General features: G+C 44.2%; 3 protein-coding genes across 12 annotated transcripts in view; 1 reads left to right on the top strand and 2 right to left on the bottom strand.

Annotated features, from left to right (window-relative positions):
* celsr1a (cadherin EGF LAG seven-pass G-type receptor 1a) overlaps positions 1–10,753 on the bottom strand; it is a 117,504-nt gene extending 106,751 nt beyond the window's left edge. For 2 of the 10 annotated variants that reach the window (XM_085137727.1, XM_085137722.1), the window contains exon 1: positions 6,538–10,752. In XM_085137727.1, coding sequence (XP_084993853.1) covers positions 6,538–10,078 — 3,541 coding nt within the window. In that variant the 5' untranslated portion in view covers positions 10,079–10,752. Of the gene's footprint in view, positions 1–6,537 lie in introns of all 10 variants that reach the window. The other 8 variants (XM_085137725.1, XM_085137723.1, XM_085137730.1 and 5 more) reach the window with 6 other exon arrangements.
* A 2,001-nt stretch (positions 10,754–12,754) lies between these two features.
* trmu (tRNA 5-methylaminomethyl-2-thiouridylate methyltransferase) lies at positions 12,755–17,259 on the bottom strand. The gene is made up of 11 exons (XM_085137755.1): positions 17,064–17,259; positions 16,721–16,886; positions 15,590–15,696; positions 15,367–15,489; positions 15,081–15,253; positions 14,948–15,001; positions 14,757–14,823; positions 14,352–14,452; positions 13,599–13,743; positions 13,420–13,502; positions 12,755–13,326 (listed from the first exon to the last, which is right to left on the bottom strand). The coding sequence occupies exons 1-11, from the start codon at positions 17,143–17,145 to the stop codon at positions 13,177–13,179; spliced, it is 1,251 nt and encodes a 416-aa protein (XP_084993881.1). The 5' UTR covers positions 17,146–17,259; the 3' UTR covers positions 12,755–13,176.
* Positions 17,240–19,257, top strand: LOC146499729 (uncharacterized). The gene is made up of 7 exons (XM_085137758.1): positions 17,240–17,364; positions 17,705–17,888; positions 17,963–18,138; positions 18,274–18,404; positions 18,522–18,670; positions 18,748–18,837; positions 18,950–19,257. The coding sequence occupies exons 2-7, from the start codon at positions 17,705–17,707 to the stop codon at positions 19,189–19,191; spliced, it is 972 nt and encodes a 323-aa protein (XP_084993884.1). The 5' UTR covers positions 17,240–17,364; the 3' UTR covers positions 19,192–19,257.
* The last annotated feature ends 1,568 nt before the right edge of the window (positions 19,258–20,825 follow it).

Genomic DNA, 20,825 nt, shown 5'->3' on the forward strand with positions numbered 1-20,825 from the left:
CAATAACTATTTATAGGTCCTCAAAGACTGAAAAATACATTCATGAGGACATCTACTCATCCCTGCCAACAGCTGCCCATGTGCACTTTCACAAGGGTTTATAATCCCAACATAAGGGTCTACACTAGGATCCCCTTTAGGACTGTCAATCCATGCATGAATTCAGTGTGGTCCGAAGCATTGAACCTACTAATCAACATCAACGCATTAAGGCCACGTGCCCAAACCTATAACACTAGACGCATGCAAAATGGAAAGGACAAGCAGCTTGACAAGTGAGCGAGACAGAGACAGACAGGCATGATAGAGAAGGGAGGACAGTAATCTAATAAGTTCCTGTAACGACTCAGGACAGATTTAGCCTCAACAGGCACATGGAAGGAGAGCAAAACTATGCAGGAGCATGTTCGAGCAGTGGGAACCTTTTTGAGGAAAGTACAAGAAGTGACAGAGATAAAAACATGGTGATAGAGAGGGAAGAGTCTTGGGGAAATCGGTTATCGGTTGCTGTGCATGCCAAACGCCAAACACACTGACACAACAGGAAAACTTTAAAGCCAGTGCGATTGGCCAGTTAGAAAGTTTGAATATCACATATCAGGAATAGTTGTGGAACACGTTTCAAGTTAATTCATTTCTATTTCCATTATTGACATTGACTTAAGAGACCAGACTTTTATCCAGCTGTTGTTGGTGAAATGCACAAAAACAGCTACATCACAATCTCTCGTCCTCCTTCTTCTCCCTATAGTCCGCCCCCTGTCTGTCCCATCCATCAGCCTGAGGTCATGTGTCATGTGTAGAGGAGTTATTTCTCAGCACTGACTGTGTATGTATATGTATGCCCCATGTCCTGCTTTGATCTCACATGTGAAAGGTCATGTCTGCCTGTGCATCACCACAACTGCTTCCAGTAGAGGAACTCGAGGAAGAACACCAAGAACCAGGGATGGGGGCCAAAGAGAGGAAGGCTGGATTAGACTATGTTTTGGCTAAAGAGATTGAAAAGAATGAAAAGCCACAAAGGGCTGCGTATTACACCCAACACTCTGCAGTGTATGATACAAATGCAACTACACTGATGTTTCCTTATAAATTATAAAGCTGTGGTTCTCACAGGAATGTTTTTAAGTGGTCTGCCTGCTGAAATGAACCAATCAGCATACATTATTTTACTTGGCCTGAATTTAGAGCACGCTCAAAGCTGAAGTTCCTGTCTTAAGGCAGAAATCGAATTATGCATATTATAAAAGGGGAAAGCACAGAAAGTGGTGGGGGTCGTACAGGGACGAGAACAGAAATGTTAAAAAGCTCTGCTATGCAGCTCTTCCAACAGGATTAGGAGCCAAACCCATTGCAGGGAGGCTTGGCAAAAGCCCCATGGGGAAAAGATGGGGAAGCAAAAGGAGGCGCGAGGTGGAGGGAGGAGTGGGGTGAATGCATGCGTGTAGCATCATGCCGTCTCAGCTTGAGTAGAAAAAGACGATTTTGCATAAATCATTCCTAATTGTTTAAGTAATGGCGTGCTTTGCTGCATCAATGAGTGATATGGCACAACTCCTCCTATAGCCTGTTATTGCATGCTTTAACAATTATAAACCTCGCCTGAGATATAGTTTCCTTGGAAAAAGGAAAAAAAACAGGCAATGCGTTGTGTATATATGATGAATGGGAGCTACAGAGATGAATAAGCTAGCAGCTAACATTATTGATCTGCCCAGTCCTAAAAAGGAACATGCACCAGCTTTATTGCTATTGACATTTGCCTTTCCTATGTGCACTGTGTTCACAGTGGTTAATGAAACAGACTTACTTCAATCACATGTAAGATTTCTACTGAGGTCAAACATTAATTAAGATATGTATAAAGTCCCGTTTCACCAACACTTAAAGGAACATGTGTAAACTCTCACCAGTACAGATCAGCAGACTGCATTCAAGTGATTTCTGTTTTTTAGTGCTCCTAATTGAAGTGCGAATTTATTTACACCTGGCCACCCCATCACAAGGGCTAGCCAGGTGAGTTGTTAAGGATATCCTGAACTTATCTGTGATAAAGTGTTGCTGTATTTTCTGCTGTTAGCCTCTGTTAGTGAAACTTCCTTTGAAGTGGATCTAATATTGCTAAACCCCAACAAGTAGTGAATAAACTTGCATACAGTGTGAGAAAGTAAACAACTCTTTATCAGAGGAAAAGGTAACATTAGCTGGCATGATGTTAGCTAACAACCAGCTGTTGCTGTTTAGCCAGCTCGTTGTCAGCTGTCCGGAGGATCACATGTCTAATCTGCTGACAATAAGTAGTTGTGACAGTATCAAGAATAAATACGTTTTTTGTGTCTTACAGCTCTGTCTTAAGTTCAGGAGTTAAGGCCTGGGGTGAGGATGATGAGGTGAAAATGAAAGAGCAACAGTGGATAAGGCAGATGACAAGGAGGTGGAGAAAGGCATAATGAGACGAAGAAAACATACATGTACGAGTGTTAAATGTCATATATAGTTTGAAAGAGGCAACTTCGAGCTGTGTCTCGAGACATACATAAAATGTGATTAGGTTAAATAGCAATGTCTATCTCGCCACTGCGTTCAAGATGGCAGGGCAACGTGGCGGAAGATGTAATTATACACTAATCTATGTATATTTGTCAAGAAAATGCTTTTTGTCTATTAAAGAACCTAAAAAAAATTGACTTACTGTACAGTTAAGAACATCAATTATTATTCAGACTGCAAACTTCATGACAAAAGACAATCTTGGCCTTTAGTTTTTCAATTCTGGCCACCAACCAGCATGGTTTGCTTGGTTTTACAGCCGTGAATGGAACAAAAGAAAGCTGACTGACCAGTTACATTTACAGTAAAACTCAAATAGTTTCTTCTATACCCACTCACAAACCTGTCACTGTCAGGACTTTGGTGCACCAAAGGTTTACATATAATCTTACATATAGCAGAAAAAAAGAGTAGGTACGTTACACTCAAATAAAGTACAGCTATGTCTCTGTGCTCATCATAAAATGACAGATACTCATCTTTTAGAAAACAGAGAAACCCCAAAGGTTTAAAGTGAAATTTGACAAGCTAAGATAAGAGCTCTTACAACCGGAACACACAACCGTCAGCTGTGGAACAGAGCTACCACACACACACACGCACACACACACAAATACTGAGGGAGAGATTGAGGACAGATGGAACAGTGTTGTGGCTAGCAAAGTGTGTTAAGTGAGTGTATCTCGGTAGAGTTATCAGAGCATTCTTGTGTTTCAGCAGAGAGCTCGGGAAACATTCTCAGGCCTCCTGTTTGCCAGAAGAAAAACACCTGTGCATGACCTACACAGGTTTTAGGAGGAACTTTGATTAGTAGCATAAGAAGAGTGACAGCTTTCAACCTTTCCCTCTCTAAATGAGACAGTGCTCACTTCAATACATCAATAAGTGGTCTTATGTTCTGCTGATGGGGCTTGTTTAAATGAAAATAAGACGGTGTCATCACTCTCATTGTCAAATGTATAACTAGTCGCAACCTATTCAAATGATATGTGGAAAAGGTACGCACACCCCGAGAAAGACCCAGTATGAACTGGGCCTGATGAAAGGGATACAAAGAGGTCTGCCAACAATTAGACTGGATCCATACGTATACACTGTATAGCAATATGATCTGGTTCTGGTCCTGAACTGGAATTTGGACCTAATTTAGATTTGCAACAAAGAAGAGGTAAAAAGTAGGGGTGCAACGATACACAAAATTCAGGGTTCGGTTTGATACTTTGGTGTCACAGTTCGATATTTTTTCGATACAAGAAAAAATGTTCATGCCTTTTTTATTTGTCATTTATTAAAATTATAAATATATATTTTTCTTTCCAAAATAAAAGCTATACTATACGCTTCTTCTGGGCTGTATTCTCAGCAGCATATTAAACATATCAGGTCCCCATAAGGAGAATCATGTGCTAACGGCTGTCTAAATGACTCGGGTAAAGTTTGTAGCATGCCTGCTTGTTGTTCTTGTCTGCTTCCACTTGTCTTTGCACTAGGATGATTTTGGCGTAAATGTGCAGTCATATTCGTTGTGTTCCCACTAGTGCTGTCAGCGTTAATCTGAAATGACGTTAACGCCACAACACGGCAAATCTCGTTAACGAGCTACCACGGATCGCCCCGTGCATGGGGCTGGACGGAGTCAACACGTTAACGAGCTAACTGCGCTAACGCACTAGTTCCCACCAATGTAATTGAGCATTGGGTGGCACATCCAACATACTGTTTTACTTTTGTCCATGACGGGCTTACCTTCAGGGTAATACTTCACATGAAGACCAAAATAGTTCCAAACGCCAGATATGAATGAGGGTGGGGGAGGTTCAATTTGCCATGTTGCAACGAGAGCTTAACGTCTGTCTTGCTAGCTTGCCCTGAGCTCAGTGAATCTGCGTTCGACTACTCCGCCTAGGCTGCAATGTCGAGCGCAGATCCACTGAGCGCTCAACACAGACAGCACCGTCAGAAGAAAAGTTGATGAAATAAATTAAAAATTTTGTATTGTTGATACATATGCATACCGAACCGAAAGCACTGTATCGAACGGTTCAATATCCATACGAGTATTGTTGCACCCCTAGTAAAAAGAGGTAAAACTACACAAAGAGGGGAAAAAAGCCAGAGGGAACCTAATTTAAGACGGACTGAAACACAGCTGGTGTACTGACTCACAGTACTTGTTAACTTGCTGATAGCCTAAAATTCCCCAAAGGCTTTCCTCTCCAGAAAGCCCAAAGGTCAAAAGGCCAAGCCATCAGCAGTAATGGTTGCTTAACACTTGACATCACAAAAAAAAGGAAAAAAAACAGGGAGTTGGAGCTCTTCAGTGTAAGTGTGCACATCTGTTTAATTGTGCATGAAGGTGTGCTTACATATATTTATGTGTTTGGGTGCACAAGGCCACAACTAATTAAGAAGACTGCCCCACCCCCACCCCCGCTTAAGGGACCATCAAGAGGTCACTGTAGTCAAGGATACAGCAAGACCCGTCAGCTGTCAATGACAAGCATGAAAGCAGAGACAGCGAATGAGGGCTATACAGCCTGTAACCTGCTGAGCCGCTGGGGTCTCAGATGCTCCGCAGGTCGACTACAACAGCAATAAAGCACTTAAAAAAGGACAGTCAGCCTTTTGTCTGAGACAAAGACAAAGGCACAAGTCCTCCAGCAATGAAGGCACTTCTTGTGAAAGCCTTGCACTGCCCTGTGAACCATGACATGGAGGTCAAGCTCGATTCCAGCTGCATTATCACACCAATGTTTCTGTCAGAATACAGAGAGGAGATTGCAAGACCAATATGGCTAACTGACAAAAAGACACACATTTTCTCACATGTAATTTCATCTTAAATACTTTTACCAGTCACAATGATCTATAGTGCAAAAAGCTAGACGGATGGACTGGGAATTCAGATTCCCCTGTTGTACCCTGGATCATAGCAGCTCATCTGCATTCTACCAACATGTGCATATGTTAGGAGACATGACAGAGTAACAAAAAAAAGCTGGGAGAGCTCAACCGATCAAGCTGTGTTATGCTGTTTGCCCATTTTGGGGAGTTTAAAGTGCTCTGGTTGATCAAGCAGAGAAAGCATGAGAGTGAGAAAAAAATAAGAAAGGCAAAGAGAGAGACAGGTTTTGCAGCTACTGACAGGTAACAGGAGAGCTAGAGAAATACATTTATTCTTCTTGATTAATAGCTAAATATGAGCCTCTGTATCTGCTCATCTCTGTAGCAGGTATCCTCTGAGTTTGGGTGTGAATGTCCAAATGTTTGCATTTGTCTAATCTTTAACTTTAAAGAACAAAGTGTGTTTCTGTCTTGGAGAAAAAGAAACTCAGTGCAAATTCTTTCTACATGACTTAGCAGGGTTTGGATCTAAGCCTTCAGATCCAACCCCCCACCACAGAAACGTATCCAAACTTCTCTTTCATTCAAAAATCGATGCGTGAAAAACAGGCGCAGAGCACGAAAAGCTACAAAAAAAATCTTCATCCACCCCCCACTCCCTCCTGCAGTGAACCTGCACATTCATCCCATGCACTTTAAAGAGTGCTAGCATGGACAAACTCCAGTGAGAAAAGGAAATCAGCAGCCTTCATGTATCTGCACTACATGCATGTGTGCGCGCCGGCTTTTTCACCAAAACCCACATAACTGCAACAACAAAGCCACTGAGCTATGAGGGTGCCCTGTGAACGGCACCTTTTTATTACCTCTACCCACCACTTGCAGACAATACATTTATCAGCAATTACGTAAAGCAGCACAGCTGGATGCTGCACAGAGCCAGCAGCAAACACGTCACTGATCATACAGTCAACACTGCAGCTGTCTCCATTCATGAGAAAATTCTACACCGACTCCAAAGTGTGGTGATGAATCACATATTGGGGGAAATTTCCATCTTCAACACATTTTATGAAACTGACAGGAAAAGTGTGATTTTCTCAGAAAAACATCGGACTTAAGAAACGGTTGACTGCTTACCTGAAACAGAAATAGTCATGGGTGCTTCCAGAGCCCTGTCATTGTCCAAATCCCTGCTCAACCTCAGATCCCCAGTTTCTTCATTCAACAGCAGCAGACTGAGCTCATTTCCAGACTCAAACTTGTAGCGCAGTTTATCCGACACATCCGGGTCATGAGCCGGAACCTTTCCTATTATTCCAGATGGAAAACTGTTGGACTTGTTGGTGACATAGTTATTAAAGAGAATCTCAAAGTTGTGCAGCACCGGTTCGTTGTCATTCATGTCTACTAGGCGGATGTGCACAGTAGCACGGCTCACTAGCGGTGCTGATGTGGCCTGAACGACTATGACATACTCAGTTTTGGTCTCATAATCCAAGTCTGTGAGTGCACTGAGGTCTCCGTTGAAAATATCCAGCTGGAACACTTCTGGAATATTTCCTTCTACAATCTGATACATGATCTGAGCATTAGTGCCGTCGTCGGGGTCTGTGGCAGTGATCTGGGCCACGACTGATCCCACCGGGCTGTTCTCTTGCACGTCAATAAAAAGCTCATCCTTCTCAAACACTGGAGCATTGTCATTTATGTCTTGGACTACAATATGAATAGAAACAGCAGCTTTCAGAGGCGGAACACCTTTATCCACGGCAAAAGCCTTCAGGTTATAGACATGAACGTTTTCCCGGTCCAGCTTGCGAGCGGTTCTGACGATGCCAGAGTGAGGCTCTACGTGAAAATCCCCGTCACCGTCATCCCCACCTTGAAATGTATAGGTCACCCTGCCGTTTGAGCCACTATCTCTGTCTGAAGCAGAGATCTGGAGCACGCTAGTGTAGACAGGTGCATCCTCAAGAACACTCCCCTGGTAGATGTCTCTGAGAAAATGAGGAGCATTATCATTGGCATCACTGATGATGATCTCTACGTAAGTGATGTCAGATTTCTGGGGGATGCCATTGTCTTTGGCAGTGATGGCTAAAGTGTAGGAAGCCTGATCCTCATAGTCAAGCTCCATTTTGGTTACGATGGCACCTGTATCCGGGTCAATTTCGAACTGAGGAACATTGTCTTCCATTACGTATGTGATACGAGCATTTTCCCCCGTGTCTTCATCTGTCGCACTGATCACTATCACGGTGCTGCCCACTGGTTTGTCTTCACTGATAGACACGTGGTAGCTGGCGCTTTGGAAGACAGGCCGGTGTGTGTTGGCATCGGTGACATTGATGAACACCTGGGCGGTGTCGTAAAGTGTTCCATCACTGGCGGCGACTGTCAGGACATACTGGCGTTCCAGCTTGTAGTCCAGGGGAAGGGCTAAGGTGATGAGGCCACCGCCACTCTGGCTAGTGATGGCAAAGCGGTTCCTGGTGTTGCCACTGGAGATCTGATACGTCACCATGCTGTTCACATCCCTGTCCACGGCGGTCACTGTCAGCACGCTGCTGCCGACCACAGCATCTTCGTTGATCTTCAGTGAGTAGGTCTTCTCTGAGAATGCGGGCGTGTTGTCGTTCACATCCAGCACTGTGACGCTGACACTGGCAGAGGAGGACCTCACAGGTGTCCCGTGATCTCTCGCCTCCACGCCAAAGGTGTAAAATTCAATTTCCTCCCTGTCGAGCGGCTCACTAACCGTAATCCAGCCTGTGCTGTTGTTGATGGTGAACGGAAAACCCGGCGTGGTGTCGGTAATGCGGTATTCCAGGAGAGAATTTTTCCCTGAATCGGCATCAATGGCTTGAATGTGGATGACAGAGTAGCCAACGGCCACATTTTCCAGCACTGTAGCCTGGAAGGGTGTGCTGACAAACATGGGTGTGTTGTCATTGACGTCCACCACTTGCACCACCACCATCCCTGTGCTGTTTATCAGCGGAGGCCTGCCTCCATCCTGAGCCTTAATCCTTAAATTATACTCCCGAATCTTTTCATAGTCAAGAGGATTGATGACATCAATGACACCAGTGGGGGAGTGAATGTAGAACTGCCCTTTAACGTTGCCACTTATGATGCTGTAGTGAACTTTGGCATTGTTTCCCTCATCTCTGTCCGTCGCCTCCACCTGGATCACTTTGGTGTTGACTGGCACGTTCTCTGGGACCTGCACCACGTACCTCTTTTCAGTGAACTGTGGGTAGTTGTCATTTTCGTCTTCCACAGTGATGTAAACTGTGGCGGTGGCACTGCGGGGACTTGGATCCTTCCCCTGATCGTTGGCTTCGACGATCAGTTGGTACTGGGCCCGGGTCTCCCTGTCAGGCCGCTCTCTGATCCTCACCAGGCCGCTCCGGGGGTCAATTTCAAACGCAGAGGTGACTTCGTCTGCGTTCACAATTTTATAAATCATGTCGGCGTTGGAGGGAGCATCACCGTCAGTGGCCCGGACTGTCTTAACTTCAAAGCCCACTTCTACGTTTTCTCGGATGCTGACTCGATATTCATTTTGCTCAAACACAGGGGTGTGGTCGTTGGTGTCACTTACAGTGACAGTGAGGTAAGAAGTGGCAGATCTTTTGGGGGTGCCATTGTCCGTCACGGTAACTTTGAACAGATGGGCTTCTTTGACTTCTCTGTCCAGAGCCTGGATAGTTGTTATGCTTCCAGTCTGTGAGTCTATGTAGAAAAAGTCATCAGACCTTTTATCAAACAAGGCTTCCATGCTGTACTCCAGCCTCCCCGCTTCTCCATCATCCGGGTCATTTGCTTTTAGGGTGATAACTCGCGTCCCAGCGGGCTCATTCTCACTCACAGACACTTGATAGTTGGTTAGTTGAAACTGGGGAGATGAATTAACCTGCCGCTTTCCCCTTCTGATCAGCACAACAGACTGTCTGTGGATGGTTTCTGACGGGCTTTGGTGTTGTTTGCGCGCTTTAACGAGCGTCAAATGAAGCTGCACAGAGAGCCCGCTGCCCGGAGAGCCGTGCAGCGCGCAGTGAAGCTTCTCCTCCGACTGTCCGCTGTGTTTAAGACACAAGTCACTAGCCAGGAATAAATCTCCGTGCCTGAACACCCCGACAACGTTTCTTCCTACACACTCAGTATCCAAAAAGGCAGTGTTTTGCGTGAAGGAGGGTAAAAGTTTTGTTACATTCAAAATTAGAATACCTGCAGGTAAGCAGGAAGTTGCCTCCAGTTTTGAAAGGTGTTTTATTTGGATGTCTGGCTCACCTGACGCTTTCTTTCTCTTGTATTTAATAAAACAATCCTGGCCGTGAACGAACACATTAAAATGCGTCAGGATAACGTCTCCGGACGCGGAGGAGACAGTTCTGAAATAAACAGGCGCAGGATTCCTGGGTGTGCGCGCACACTGAACTTTGTGGGACAGGCGGATAACACCGTCGAGCCTCCCAACTTGGAAACAACTCTGAATGAAGTTGGGAGATAAAGTCCTGTCAAGTTTATAAGTCCACCCAGGGCCGAGCGACAGGTTGGCCAAAAGGCTCCCGGGCTGTGAAGTCTCCGAAAGGTGCATCTCCAAACATCCCGCGAGCGGCGGCACGGTGAACAGAACCCAAACCCAAACCCAGCAACACATCGGCGGCTCCATGCTTGTAAACCTGCCGAATCCCGTTCAACTTCACCGAAACTCCTCCGCAAAAAAAGTAAAGAAAAGCATTAAGTCTCCCTCTCCCAGCACCGCGTCTTACTTTTCTCCCGCATGGTGAAGTTTTTCTCAACGTGGAAAAAGACGCTGGGTATCCATAGTATCAGTGTGTCCAGGCGCGTCACGGCTGCGTAAACACACACTGAGTTTAAAATGAGTACAAAATGGCTCCGCGGCTCTCCTCCTCCTCTCTCCTCCTCAGAGACTTATTACCATAAACCTGCTGTGTTCCCCCTCTGTGACGCTTTCGGGTGGGGTGGTGGCGAGGAGGCTTTCTTTTTTCTTTTTCTTTTTTTATCATGGAGATTTAGGAAGTGCCGCTGTCCGGGTGACCAATACGCACAGGCGCATTGTTAATACAATAGGACGAGAGGTGGGTAAAATTCCTACTGCGCGTTTAAGTGTCGCTCCCTCTTCAACTTCTGTGTGCTGAAGCGTTCAGAGCTGTGATGGTACAATTAAAACAGACCTGAGGCTCAGTGAAGGAAGACTGAAAATGTCATCATCACAGCTTTAACCAGCTCCTACTCATCTATGGAGGGGAGAAAGTTATTTATATGTCAGTTATTTATATGTCAGATCAATGTAGTAAATATTAGACACAGGGAACTGTGGACTGCACCACAAAACTACAGGAATGTCGCAGAGGATCTCACTTCCTTCATCCGTGCAGTTTACTTGTGTGCGTCATGGTCAGAGATGAGTGTTTTTTCTTCATTTATAATACATCAACAACAATATAATAATAATAATAATAATAATAATAATAATAACAACAATAATAATAATAGATAAGATCAGAGCGTTTCAGGCATCTAAGTTTGTATGATTTTAGAACTTTACGTTCATTCAAACACATTTCCTCACATTTCATTTTGTTTTGCCTCAACAAAACGATTTTTTTTTTAATTTAAAGTTTAAGCTGACAAAAAATGACTTTTCTATTCTGGAAAAAACTCCCACAACAACGATTATATGTTGCACTTTAACGTGTATCACGAGGCAATGCCGTTACTCTCGGGATTCGTTATGTTTGTGCTAAACAACATTAACTCCAGAATAACAGTTGACGTTAGTCTTGTATAACAGCGCCCCTACGAGGACCAGGAGCTTTACAACAGTTGGCCCACAGCTGCCGTATCCACTGATGAACTTTCTCACGAACACCTTACTGGTGCCGGGTTGGACCCGTTTTTACCTGCACAACTTCCTTAACTTTCCGTTGCACAGATTCAGCAAAGTCCTGGAAACATTCCTGAGATATTTGAGTCTGTATCAACTTGACAGCATTACGACTTCGATCCCTGGCTGCTCCAGCCTGCATGCCAATCAGTTGCTTTCCAATGAAGTGTGAATGTTAGACAGCATGTCGCAAAGAGTGCTGGTGTGTAAAATTCTCCAGTAGAGTAGAAGTGCTCTAAAAACCAGCACATGTACTCTGTGGCAGCGGTCCCCAACCCCCGGGCCTCGGACCGGTCCGTGAGTCGTTTGGTACCGGGCCGCGAGAGTTGAGGCTCAGGTGTGAAATGTATAGTTTTCAGGGTTTTTATCGGTTTTCAGCGTTATTTTGTTATCGTTTACTCGGTTTTCCTTGGTCTTTTCACGTGTGTTATGAATAAATCTTTTTTCGGTACCGGTACTAGTTTTATTTTGTTGTATTTATCCGCGACACCTTAAAGGCCGGTCCGTGAAAATATTGTCGGGCATAAACCGGTCCGTGGTGCAAAAAAGGTTGGGGACCGCTGCTCTGTGGCACCAACAACCGTGTCGTTTTTAGAGTCACTTAAATCACCTTTTTGTTCTAATGCTCAGTTTGAACTTCGGCAGGTCATCTTGACCATGTCTGATTGGCACTGATTAGACATTTGTGTTACAAGCAAAAGAAAAAAAAAAAGAGGTGTGCCTAACAAAATGGCCATTATGTACATAAACTAAATTTTACCCAAGAAAAATCACGACTCTGGCCAGAACATGATATGGCGCATTTAAACACAGGCGTGTGCAGGGAAAGCAAATGTCACTCTTCGCATTTATTTATTTGTTTAAGTCCATTTTTCAAATGTACACTTTGTACAGAGTTCGTTCTCCTGCGCCCGAAGAAAGCAGCACTGTTGTTTTTTAAAAAACATTAACCTGACATTTTAAATGCAATACAACATTAGAAATCATCTTTCTTGTAATTTACAACAACTGAAATAAATGGCACAATCGATGGATAAAAACATCCAATACTCTCACATTTCCTTTCTCTCCTATTAAGCATTTTTAGGTCATAATTTAACCACCGTCAAATCCACAACAGAATAAACTTGGATCATAGAAGTTGTGAAGCATACCAAAATAATTTTTTAGTAGCCTTCAAAGTTTTAGCTGGTCTGAAAAAAAACAAACCAACCAACCTGAGCAGCATTAAAACTTTTAAGACAAACTACATAAACTCTTATTACATCAATAAAGTAGAACAAGCCAATAGTCAACCAGCTCTGCCCACAAGGTAGTGTCCTCTGACAGTCCAGCAGAACTTCACAAATCTTCACCCAGGTCTCCCAGTAAAGAGAAAGCAGAGCTCAAGGCCTCAGACCACAAAAAAAAAAGCACCGTCTACAGTTCGGAAAATGCTCTGCTTTTATGAAAACACACAGTGCACTGTAGAAATGCACAAACCTACTCGTTTACACAATTATCAATTAAATAATCACATTTCACGAGTGCATCTTTGTCCTCGTAGTGAAGCCAACAACAAGCAGTACCTGGAAGTTATCGCTGTGGTGTTGGTACGGATCTTGGACGGAAAGATTATATTAGGTTAAAAACAGTAGAGATCTACTTATGTTAAAAAAAACAAACAAAAACAAAACACTGCTGTTTCCTGGAGCCTTTAAAAAAAACAATCAACCCTCTGCTGCCTCCCTGAGCATCTGCCCTGTGTCACTAAAGCCGGTCCAACCATCTCTTGGACTGGCTGATGTTCCTCACAGGGTGCTCGCAGCTCATGTGCTGCACACAGTGCATTTCCCCCACAGCCGGACTGTGAGCTCCTCTCAGCTGTCTGGTTCAGGGGTCGACTGCTCTTTGCGCTGAAAGGCTGCTACCATCCGCTCGCGGCCCTTCTGCAGCGTGAATTCGCTCGGCCCAAGCTGGGTGATCTTCCCACTGCCCAAACACTCGTCCCCTTTGTAGAGCACGGCAAACTGTGGAAGGAAAACAACAACACTCCGATAACACAAAGAAGCCACACATGTAGTGTGATGTTACAGAACAGTCCTGAACACGTTAGCCGCTACCTGTCCAGGTGTCAGAGCTCTGACTGGCTGGGAGAGCAAAATCCACACAGAGCCGTCCATGTTCAGAGTTACTGTGCAGGCAACTGGAACGCACAGTTGAAGCTGTGTTTAATATGTTTGAGCTGATTTTCAGTCGGCATTAATAATCTTCTCGCAGGCACTGATAACACAGAACTCACCGAGCGGCATCTGGTGGATGAAGCGGAAGTGACAATCCATCATTTGGGTCCTGGCTAGTTCGGGGGGCGGGTCTTCTGTTACCCAGTGGAAACGCTCCGTTCGCACGGTGTCGCGGAAAAGAGCTGGGTGATTGGTTGTCGGAGCCTGAGCCACAAGAGGTGTAACAAATCAAGTACCCGATTAAAAATGGTCACGAATTGCAACACGTTGCTCAAGAAACACCAAAGATGAATACGCTGCCTCCTACAGGGAGTTACAGGTATTACCATCCTCTGTTTCATTTTACAAACAAGTCGACACATTCATACGGAGCCCCGCAGGGGACATGGGAGGAAAAAAAATTAAGACGGACTTTTGCGAGATCTCGCAAAACAAACTCGGGATCTCGCAAAACAAACTCGGGATCTCGCAAAGCTTTTAGCCGCATTCTTCCCATTAGCTCGAAGCTAACGGTAGTTAGTTCCGTTAGTTCCTCCCTACTACAGCCGGGAGGAACACCGCTTTCAGCACATCGTGCCTCGACCTCCCGGTCGGCTTCGAGCCAGCGTCCGAAGAATGCGGCTAAAACGTTTGCGAGATCTCGCAAAAGTCCGTCTTAATTTTTTTTTCTCCCATGTCCCCTGCGGGGCTCCGTACATTCATGAACATTAAAACTGGAAAAAAAAAAAATCGCTCCTAATTGTAAGGGAACATCAGGAGAATGTTAAGATGGATGCGTTGACATTTGATAACTTAAACACAGATGTTCTCACCACAAACACATCTCCAGTAACGATGTCTTTGTCCACCACAAACCAGGCGTCTCTCTGCCCGCCTATCCTTGCCCTTTGGCCCAGTGTCAGTGTGAACCAACCTGTATGGACAGAAACACATAAGAATATGAGAAAAGAATGGACAAACAGGTGTCTGATAGTTTTATACATGCGCATATGGACCAAAACAACCTCTGTAACCTTTAACATGTGACTGCATGGGAAATAATTTGACTTTGAAGTCAGCCTCATGTGGCCATTTGAGGAACTGCATGTTTCAGCACTTCACACGTTGCTTTGCTTTTAGCTCCCAAGAATGCTGCCTGACTATAATACATTTTAGTCAGGTGTACAGTAGTGACGCACTTTTATTTATTTTTTTTAAAGAGATGTTTACAAACACACCTTTGTGGGTTCCCATTACAATTCCATCCTCAATGGAGACAAAGTTCCCAGGTTTGGGTTCCAGATACTGAAAATAGAAACAAAGCAGCTGAAGATCAAAATGATCTGAGGTCATCTTAAAAAGAGATGGGAGGTTTTGTCCTAAATCCTATGAAAATTAGATACTTTTGCCATGTGAAATAAATACTTACCTCCAAGATGAAGTTTTCAAAGTTTCTCTCTCCAATAAAGCAGATACCCATGCTCTGAAACAACACGCCAGTCAATTTAAATCCTGTGTTCCTCTCCTCTCTCCTTATTAAAGTCTGTAATATATTTGAGCACCTCTTTCTTCTTCAGCACGTGGTGAAACCCGGCCTCAGCAGCCATCTTTTTCACAAATTCTTTGGTGAGTCCAGCGAGCGGGAACATGGTTTGTCGTAAGGCTTGTTGTGGGATCTGACTGAGAAAGAAAGTCTGGTCCTTGAGGAGATCGGCCCCTTTGTACAGCTTCACAGCTGGTGACGGGAACGCAAGAAAAAAAGACAAACTTCACTCGCAGAAACAAAAACAGTGGAAATTAGTGTAAAAATCAGAGATTTAAGAGGTATAAAGGGAAAGTCACACTTACGATTTCGGATCTCAAATCGATCTCTGAACAGCGTGGTGGGTGGAGCTGTGTGAGCCTGTTCGAAAACTTCGTCATCTTCCTGTGATGTCCTGGCATAGTGGCCTGTTGCCATGGCATCAGCACCTACAGGAAACAATGTGTCTCTTGGAGTGTGTCTGAGACTTAAGTGATCATATTTTATATTTCAACCAATATGCATGAGAATGAAAATAAAACAGCGTACCCAGGGTGTCGATGGCATATTTGTGGAAGTGGTTAAATTTGATGTGCTTGTTGCATAGTATGTCTGGGTTTGGTGTTCTTCCTCTCTCATATTCCTTCAACAGATTACTGCAAACCAGACAGAGAGAAACTGCATTCAGTGCTCAACACTGGATAAAAAAAAACAAGTACAAAATTTGAGAGATTCCACATTCTGATCCTAGTTTTTGTTCTAAATCTCATTGAAGTCAATATCAATTTTAAATGTAAATCAGAACATTTTTCCTTATCAGGAATCCTGGAAGCTCGCCTCATATTGCACTTTTTAAGCTCTTCCAGCATGCACACAGTTGTTGCACATCTGCAAGCCACTTTGCAACCAGCCTCCAACTGAGCTCCTACTTTTTAATGCTGCATATGAACATTGTAGATAGCATGTTGGTTTGATAGTTAGTGCTGTTGTCTCAAAGCAGGAAGGTAATGGGTTCAAATCCACTGACCAGCTGGGAAGGAAGCCAGGGAATCTGGAGTGAACCCACATAGGATCTATGTGGCGTCTGCATGTTCTCCTCGTGCCTGCATGGGTTCTCTTTGGGTACTCCGACTTCCTCCCACATTTCACAGGCACACTTTAGGTTAACTGGTGATTTTTAATTGGTCGTAGGTGTGAATGGTTGTCTGTCTGCCTGGATGACCTGCCCAGGGTGTAACCTTCCTCTTGCCTTATGACAATTGGGACAGGTGGAACAAAACAAGGAATAGATGTAGCCCTCTCTTCTGTGCTGACTGCCACCTACAGCTTTCCATGTATGTACACAGAAGGGCAGGAAGCCCACACAACAGAAGCATCCAAATATGACTTACTGCACACAGAAATACCTTTGTGTATCATGGTCCAAATGACCTGCAACTGTCTTTTTGGCAGCTCTTTAAACTAGTATGTTTAGAAACGATATGCTGAAAATCACTTTGGAGCATTTTCACAAAAACGGCATTTCTCAAATTTCATTGGAGATGGCGGCATCTGTAATGGACAAAGTATGTTGAACACAGCGCCGACAGGACGATATACAGAGGAGGTGGAAAGGGGATGGAGGCAGATGATAAGCTGCTGTGAGCCCTAAAGGCAGCAGACAGAAGAAGACAGAAATACCTGAAAACTTCATGCCAGTACTCTTTGACATAGGAGACTTGATGAAAGGGAACATCCAGGCTCTGGCACACTCTGTATGCGTCCTCACAGTCCTTCTCTGTGGTGCAGACCCCCTTCTCATCCAGAGAATCCCAGTTCTTCATAAAAACTCCAGTCACGTTGTAGCCTTCAAACAACACACAATCACAATGAGACTCACTTACAGCTTTACTTTGGTTTTTCTGACTTTATTTCATTGATTTCTTTGATTCGTATACAGCGGCTTCACCCGTCTGGCTAACCTTTTCCCTTCACAAAGACAGCACAGGTGTGCTTCAGTGTTTCCACTGACAGCTTTTCTCACCTCGTCTCTTCAGCAGTAACGCTGCGACGGAGCTGTCAACGCCGCCGGACATGGCGCACACCACGTGCTTTATCAAAGCCATGTTTTCATATTACTGCAGTCTGGCTTTGAACACTTTCTCGCTCACGAAGCTAGAATATTTCACCCAGCTGCTCCACAGAAGCCGCCATGTTTGCGGTCCGCTCAGCAATAACGTCCGACTTGAAACGCATTTTATGCCGGAACCATCAAGCTGCAGAGGAGGGAGACGAAAAAGTTGTAACACTAAACTTCAAGGAGCTGAGTGAAAACAAATAATAAGGTCTGTGTAAAAAATACCGAACAGAATAAATATACATTTTTGGTTTTGTTTAAAGACGAAACATAGTTGTTTTATATATAATTTAACTTTCACGTTTTTTCCTAATAAATCAGAGGCTCGCGAACTGTTTACAAATTAAATCAACTCAATTCTTTACATTTTCCGATTATTAAAACTGTGAACTCATGGTTGAGAGCTGCATGGTTGAGAGCTACATATTTTAAATTAATCCTACAGTAACTGCAAAAATATATTAATTAATTAATGAGTGTCTTTTATACGTTTATGTAAAACTAAACTACTGGGTGTGATGATGTTTCTCTGTTTCTGACCCACCCAGATGTGTGAGGTGTCTGCAGACGCTGTCACTCTGGACATGCTAAAAGAAGCGAGAGAGACGGTGAGGAGCAGCCCTCTGGGTGTCATCAACACCCCCATGATCGCCTGGAGGCAGACCACCCTGCCTCTCAGCATTGACTGCAACATCCACATCAAACTGGAAAACATGCAGAGAACTGGTTGGTGAAACCCACTTTGTTTGGCTTCACTGACACTTTGCTGCAGGTTTATTGACCTCCCGTTTTTGAATGACAGGGTCTTAAGATCAGAGGAGTAGCCAATCAGTTTGCCAGGAGACCGGCGGGTGGCCGTTTTGTCACCATGTCTGCTGGAAACTACGGCAAGTCGTTTGCATATGCCTCAAAACACTTTGGGTCAAAGGGCAAAGTGGTGATGCCTGAAACCGCCCCAGAGAACAGGTCCATCTTTATACAGGTCAGAGGTTGTTTGTGGCACAGTTAAGCAAAAGACAAAAGCCTTGAAAGTTAAATACAGACAAATAAATTACTTCCTAATAAGTGTGAATTTATTACTTTGTCATTTTCATGGAGTGGTTATTCTTGTCCTCAGAGTTTAGGGGTGGAGGTGGAGCGAGCTCCTACATCCTGTCTGATAAACGTGGTGAACCGTTGTGTTCAGGAGGACAATATGACCTTTCTGCACTCCTTCGATGACCTGGATCTAATCGCAGGGCATGCTAGGTACAATCAGGGCTGGATGCTAGTGCATAAGAGTGCTTCTATCTTTGTGTTTTATTGGTAACAATTACATTTTTAATATCTCTGTCTTTTATTAATTACGTGTGCACATGCATTTAGTCTAGGTATGGAGGTGCTGGAAGTGATGCCAGAGCCTGATGTGGTGGTGGTGTGCTGCGGTGGAGGTGGGCTGCTGGCTGGAGTAGCTGCTGCCATCAAACTGTCAGGTTGCAGTAAAACCAAGATCTACGGCGTGGAGCCAGAAGGAGGTAAAAAGTCACCAACAAACTGATGTTTAGCTTGTTTTTGTGTGCAGAAACTTTAAGTGTGTTTCTGCTTAACGCAGCTTGCACAATGTACAAAAGCTTAATTGAGAAGAAGCCAGTAGAAATGGACAGCAAGAGCATCGCGTCAGGTCTTGCACCACCTTTCGCAGGTAATTTCTCTCCAGCATATCTGGCTTGTATATGAACTGTTCTTTTAAAATTCCTTGACTTTGTGTTTGCGATACATGAGAAAATAGAAGAGTTTTCTTGCGCCATCACCAGGCAGGCTGCCCTATCAGCTGTGCCAACGTTACGTGGAGGGGATCGTCCTCGTTAGCGATGAGGAGATCGAGGCTGCCGTGTCCACGCTCTACAGATCCGGGCTGGTGGTGGAGCCATCAGGCTCTGCTGCTTTTGCTGCCATCGTTAACAACAAGATCCCAGAGCTGGAGGGCAAGGATGTTGTGTGCATCCTCTCCGGAGGGAATATCGGAAAAGCCGAGCTTGTGAACTTTCAGGACTGACAAACTACAAATCCGTCCCAGTAACTCTCTCAGATAACAGTCTAGAATAAACATTGTTAATACCCATGTTTTTACTGCTGTCGTAATTCTGCGTCTTTCTGGTATGTTTTTTATATTCTTAAAAGTCTGACAGTGTGAGAGAGTGTGCCGATCAGAATGTGTAGGTAAGTGCTTGACTCTGATTGCTGATTGGGAATGACAGCAACTCAGCCATGAAGTGGTATACCACATAACATCACAGAGTGAGGACAGCATATGGTGATGCGCATGGTGTGCAAAGACCACCACCTTCCTGCAGACCTCCAAACTTCGTGGAATAGGTTTCCATGGCTGAGCAGCTGCATCCTAGCCATGGGCGACCGTGGCTCAACATTGTGGGAACTGTTTGCGGATGCCCCCTTTCTGTTCCACCAGGACTGCACACCAGTGCACAAAGAAAGGTCCATAAACACATGAGAGAGTTTGGTGTGGAAGAACCTCAACCTGATAAAACACATTTGGGATGAATTAGAGCAGAGACTGCGAGCCAGGTCCTCTCATCCAACATCACTGTCTGACCTCACAGCTGTGCTTCTAGAAGAATGGTCAAAAATTCCCATAAATCCCTCCTAAACCTTTCCACAAGATTTGGAGCCTCTTTTCCACTCAAGTTCACATGTGTTTGAAAGCAAATGAGCAAATACTTCTGGCAATATAGTTCACCTCCACCTGTCCATACTGCAAACATCATAGTCCACAGAGAATCCTGCAAACAAGAAGGGGCTCAGTACCCCCGCCCCGCCTTGAACCTATCTGTCACTCCTACTGCACACGTCACTGCAGCACGCTCACTGCCACTCCTTACTTCCTCATGCAGTACCACAGTTCCTCTTTTGACTACCTATCATATGCTTATTTTTCCAGATCCAGAACTCCTGACCTCCTCTATATTTCTGCAGCAACACTCTTAAAAACTCTCTCTCAGCACAAAGCCATAACTGCTCTCCGATGGCAGGGACATATTCAAAGATGGCAACTCCAGGAATCGTGCCAGGAGCATCATCTTCAACCTTGACAAAAAACGAATGAAGCTCTGGAAATAAATGCTGTGACACTGCATAAGCTCATCAAAATCTTGCCCCCGGAGGATGTGTACCATGCTCAGAAGTAAGGGTGGTCCAACAAAATATTCAGAGTGTGACTATTTCTGGATGGGCAGTGTAGCTTATTGTGTTACATTTCAAATACTGTGATTCTCATTAACACTTTGTTAATGAATAGTAATTACTTTGTAAACTATAAACATTAACATGATTTGCTGCAGTAGAATGATTATAATGCAATGCTCTGTAATCTATAAGCATCTGAATGGTTATAATAGTTCCTGGTCCTCCTTCACTACGTCCATGAATCTTCTCTGAGGTCTTCCTCTTTTCCCGCAGCTCCACATTCAACATTCTTTATTAAATATTTCTATTATTATCATCAACAGACGTAAAAAGTGAAATTTTGTCAAACCTAACTCCAAACTTTTTAAAACAAACAGCAGATTTATTATTCATGCCTCCCCAGGCTGACAGCCATTGGCTGAAATTTGGCTCGACTGAAGTGCCTTCATGATAGTGCTTCGGGGCATTTGAGCCTTTTTTTTTTTT

Source organism: Neolamprologus multifasciatus, chromosome 17, assembly GCF_963576455.1.
Source record: "Neolamprologus multifasciatus chromosome 17, fNeoMul1.2, whole genome shotgun sequence".
Lineage (NCBI taxonomy): Eukaryota > Metazoa > Chordata > Actinopteri > Cichliformes > Cichlidae > Neolamprologus > Neolamprologus multifasciatus.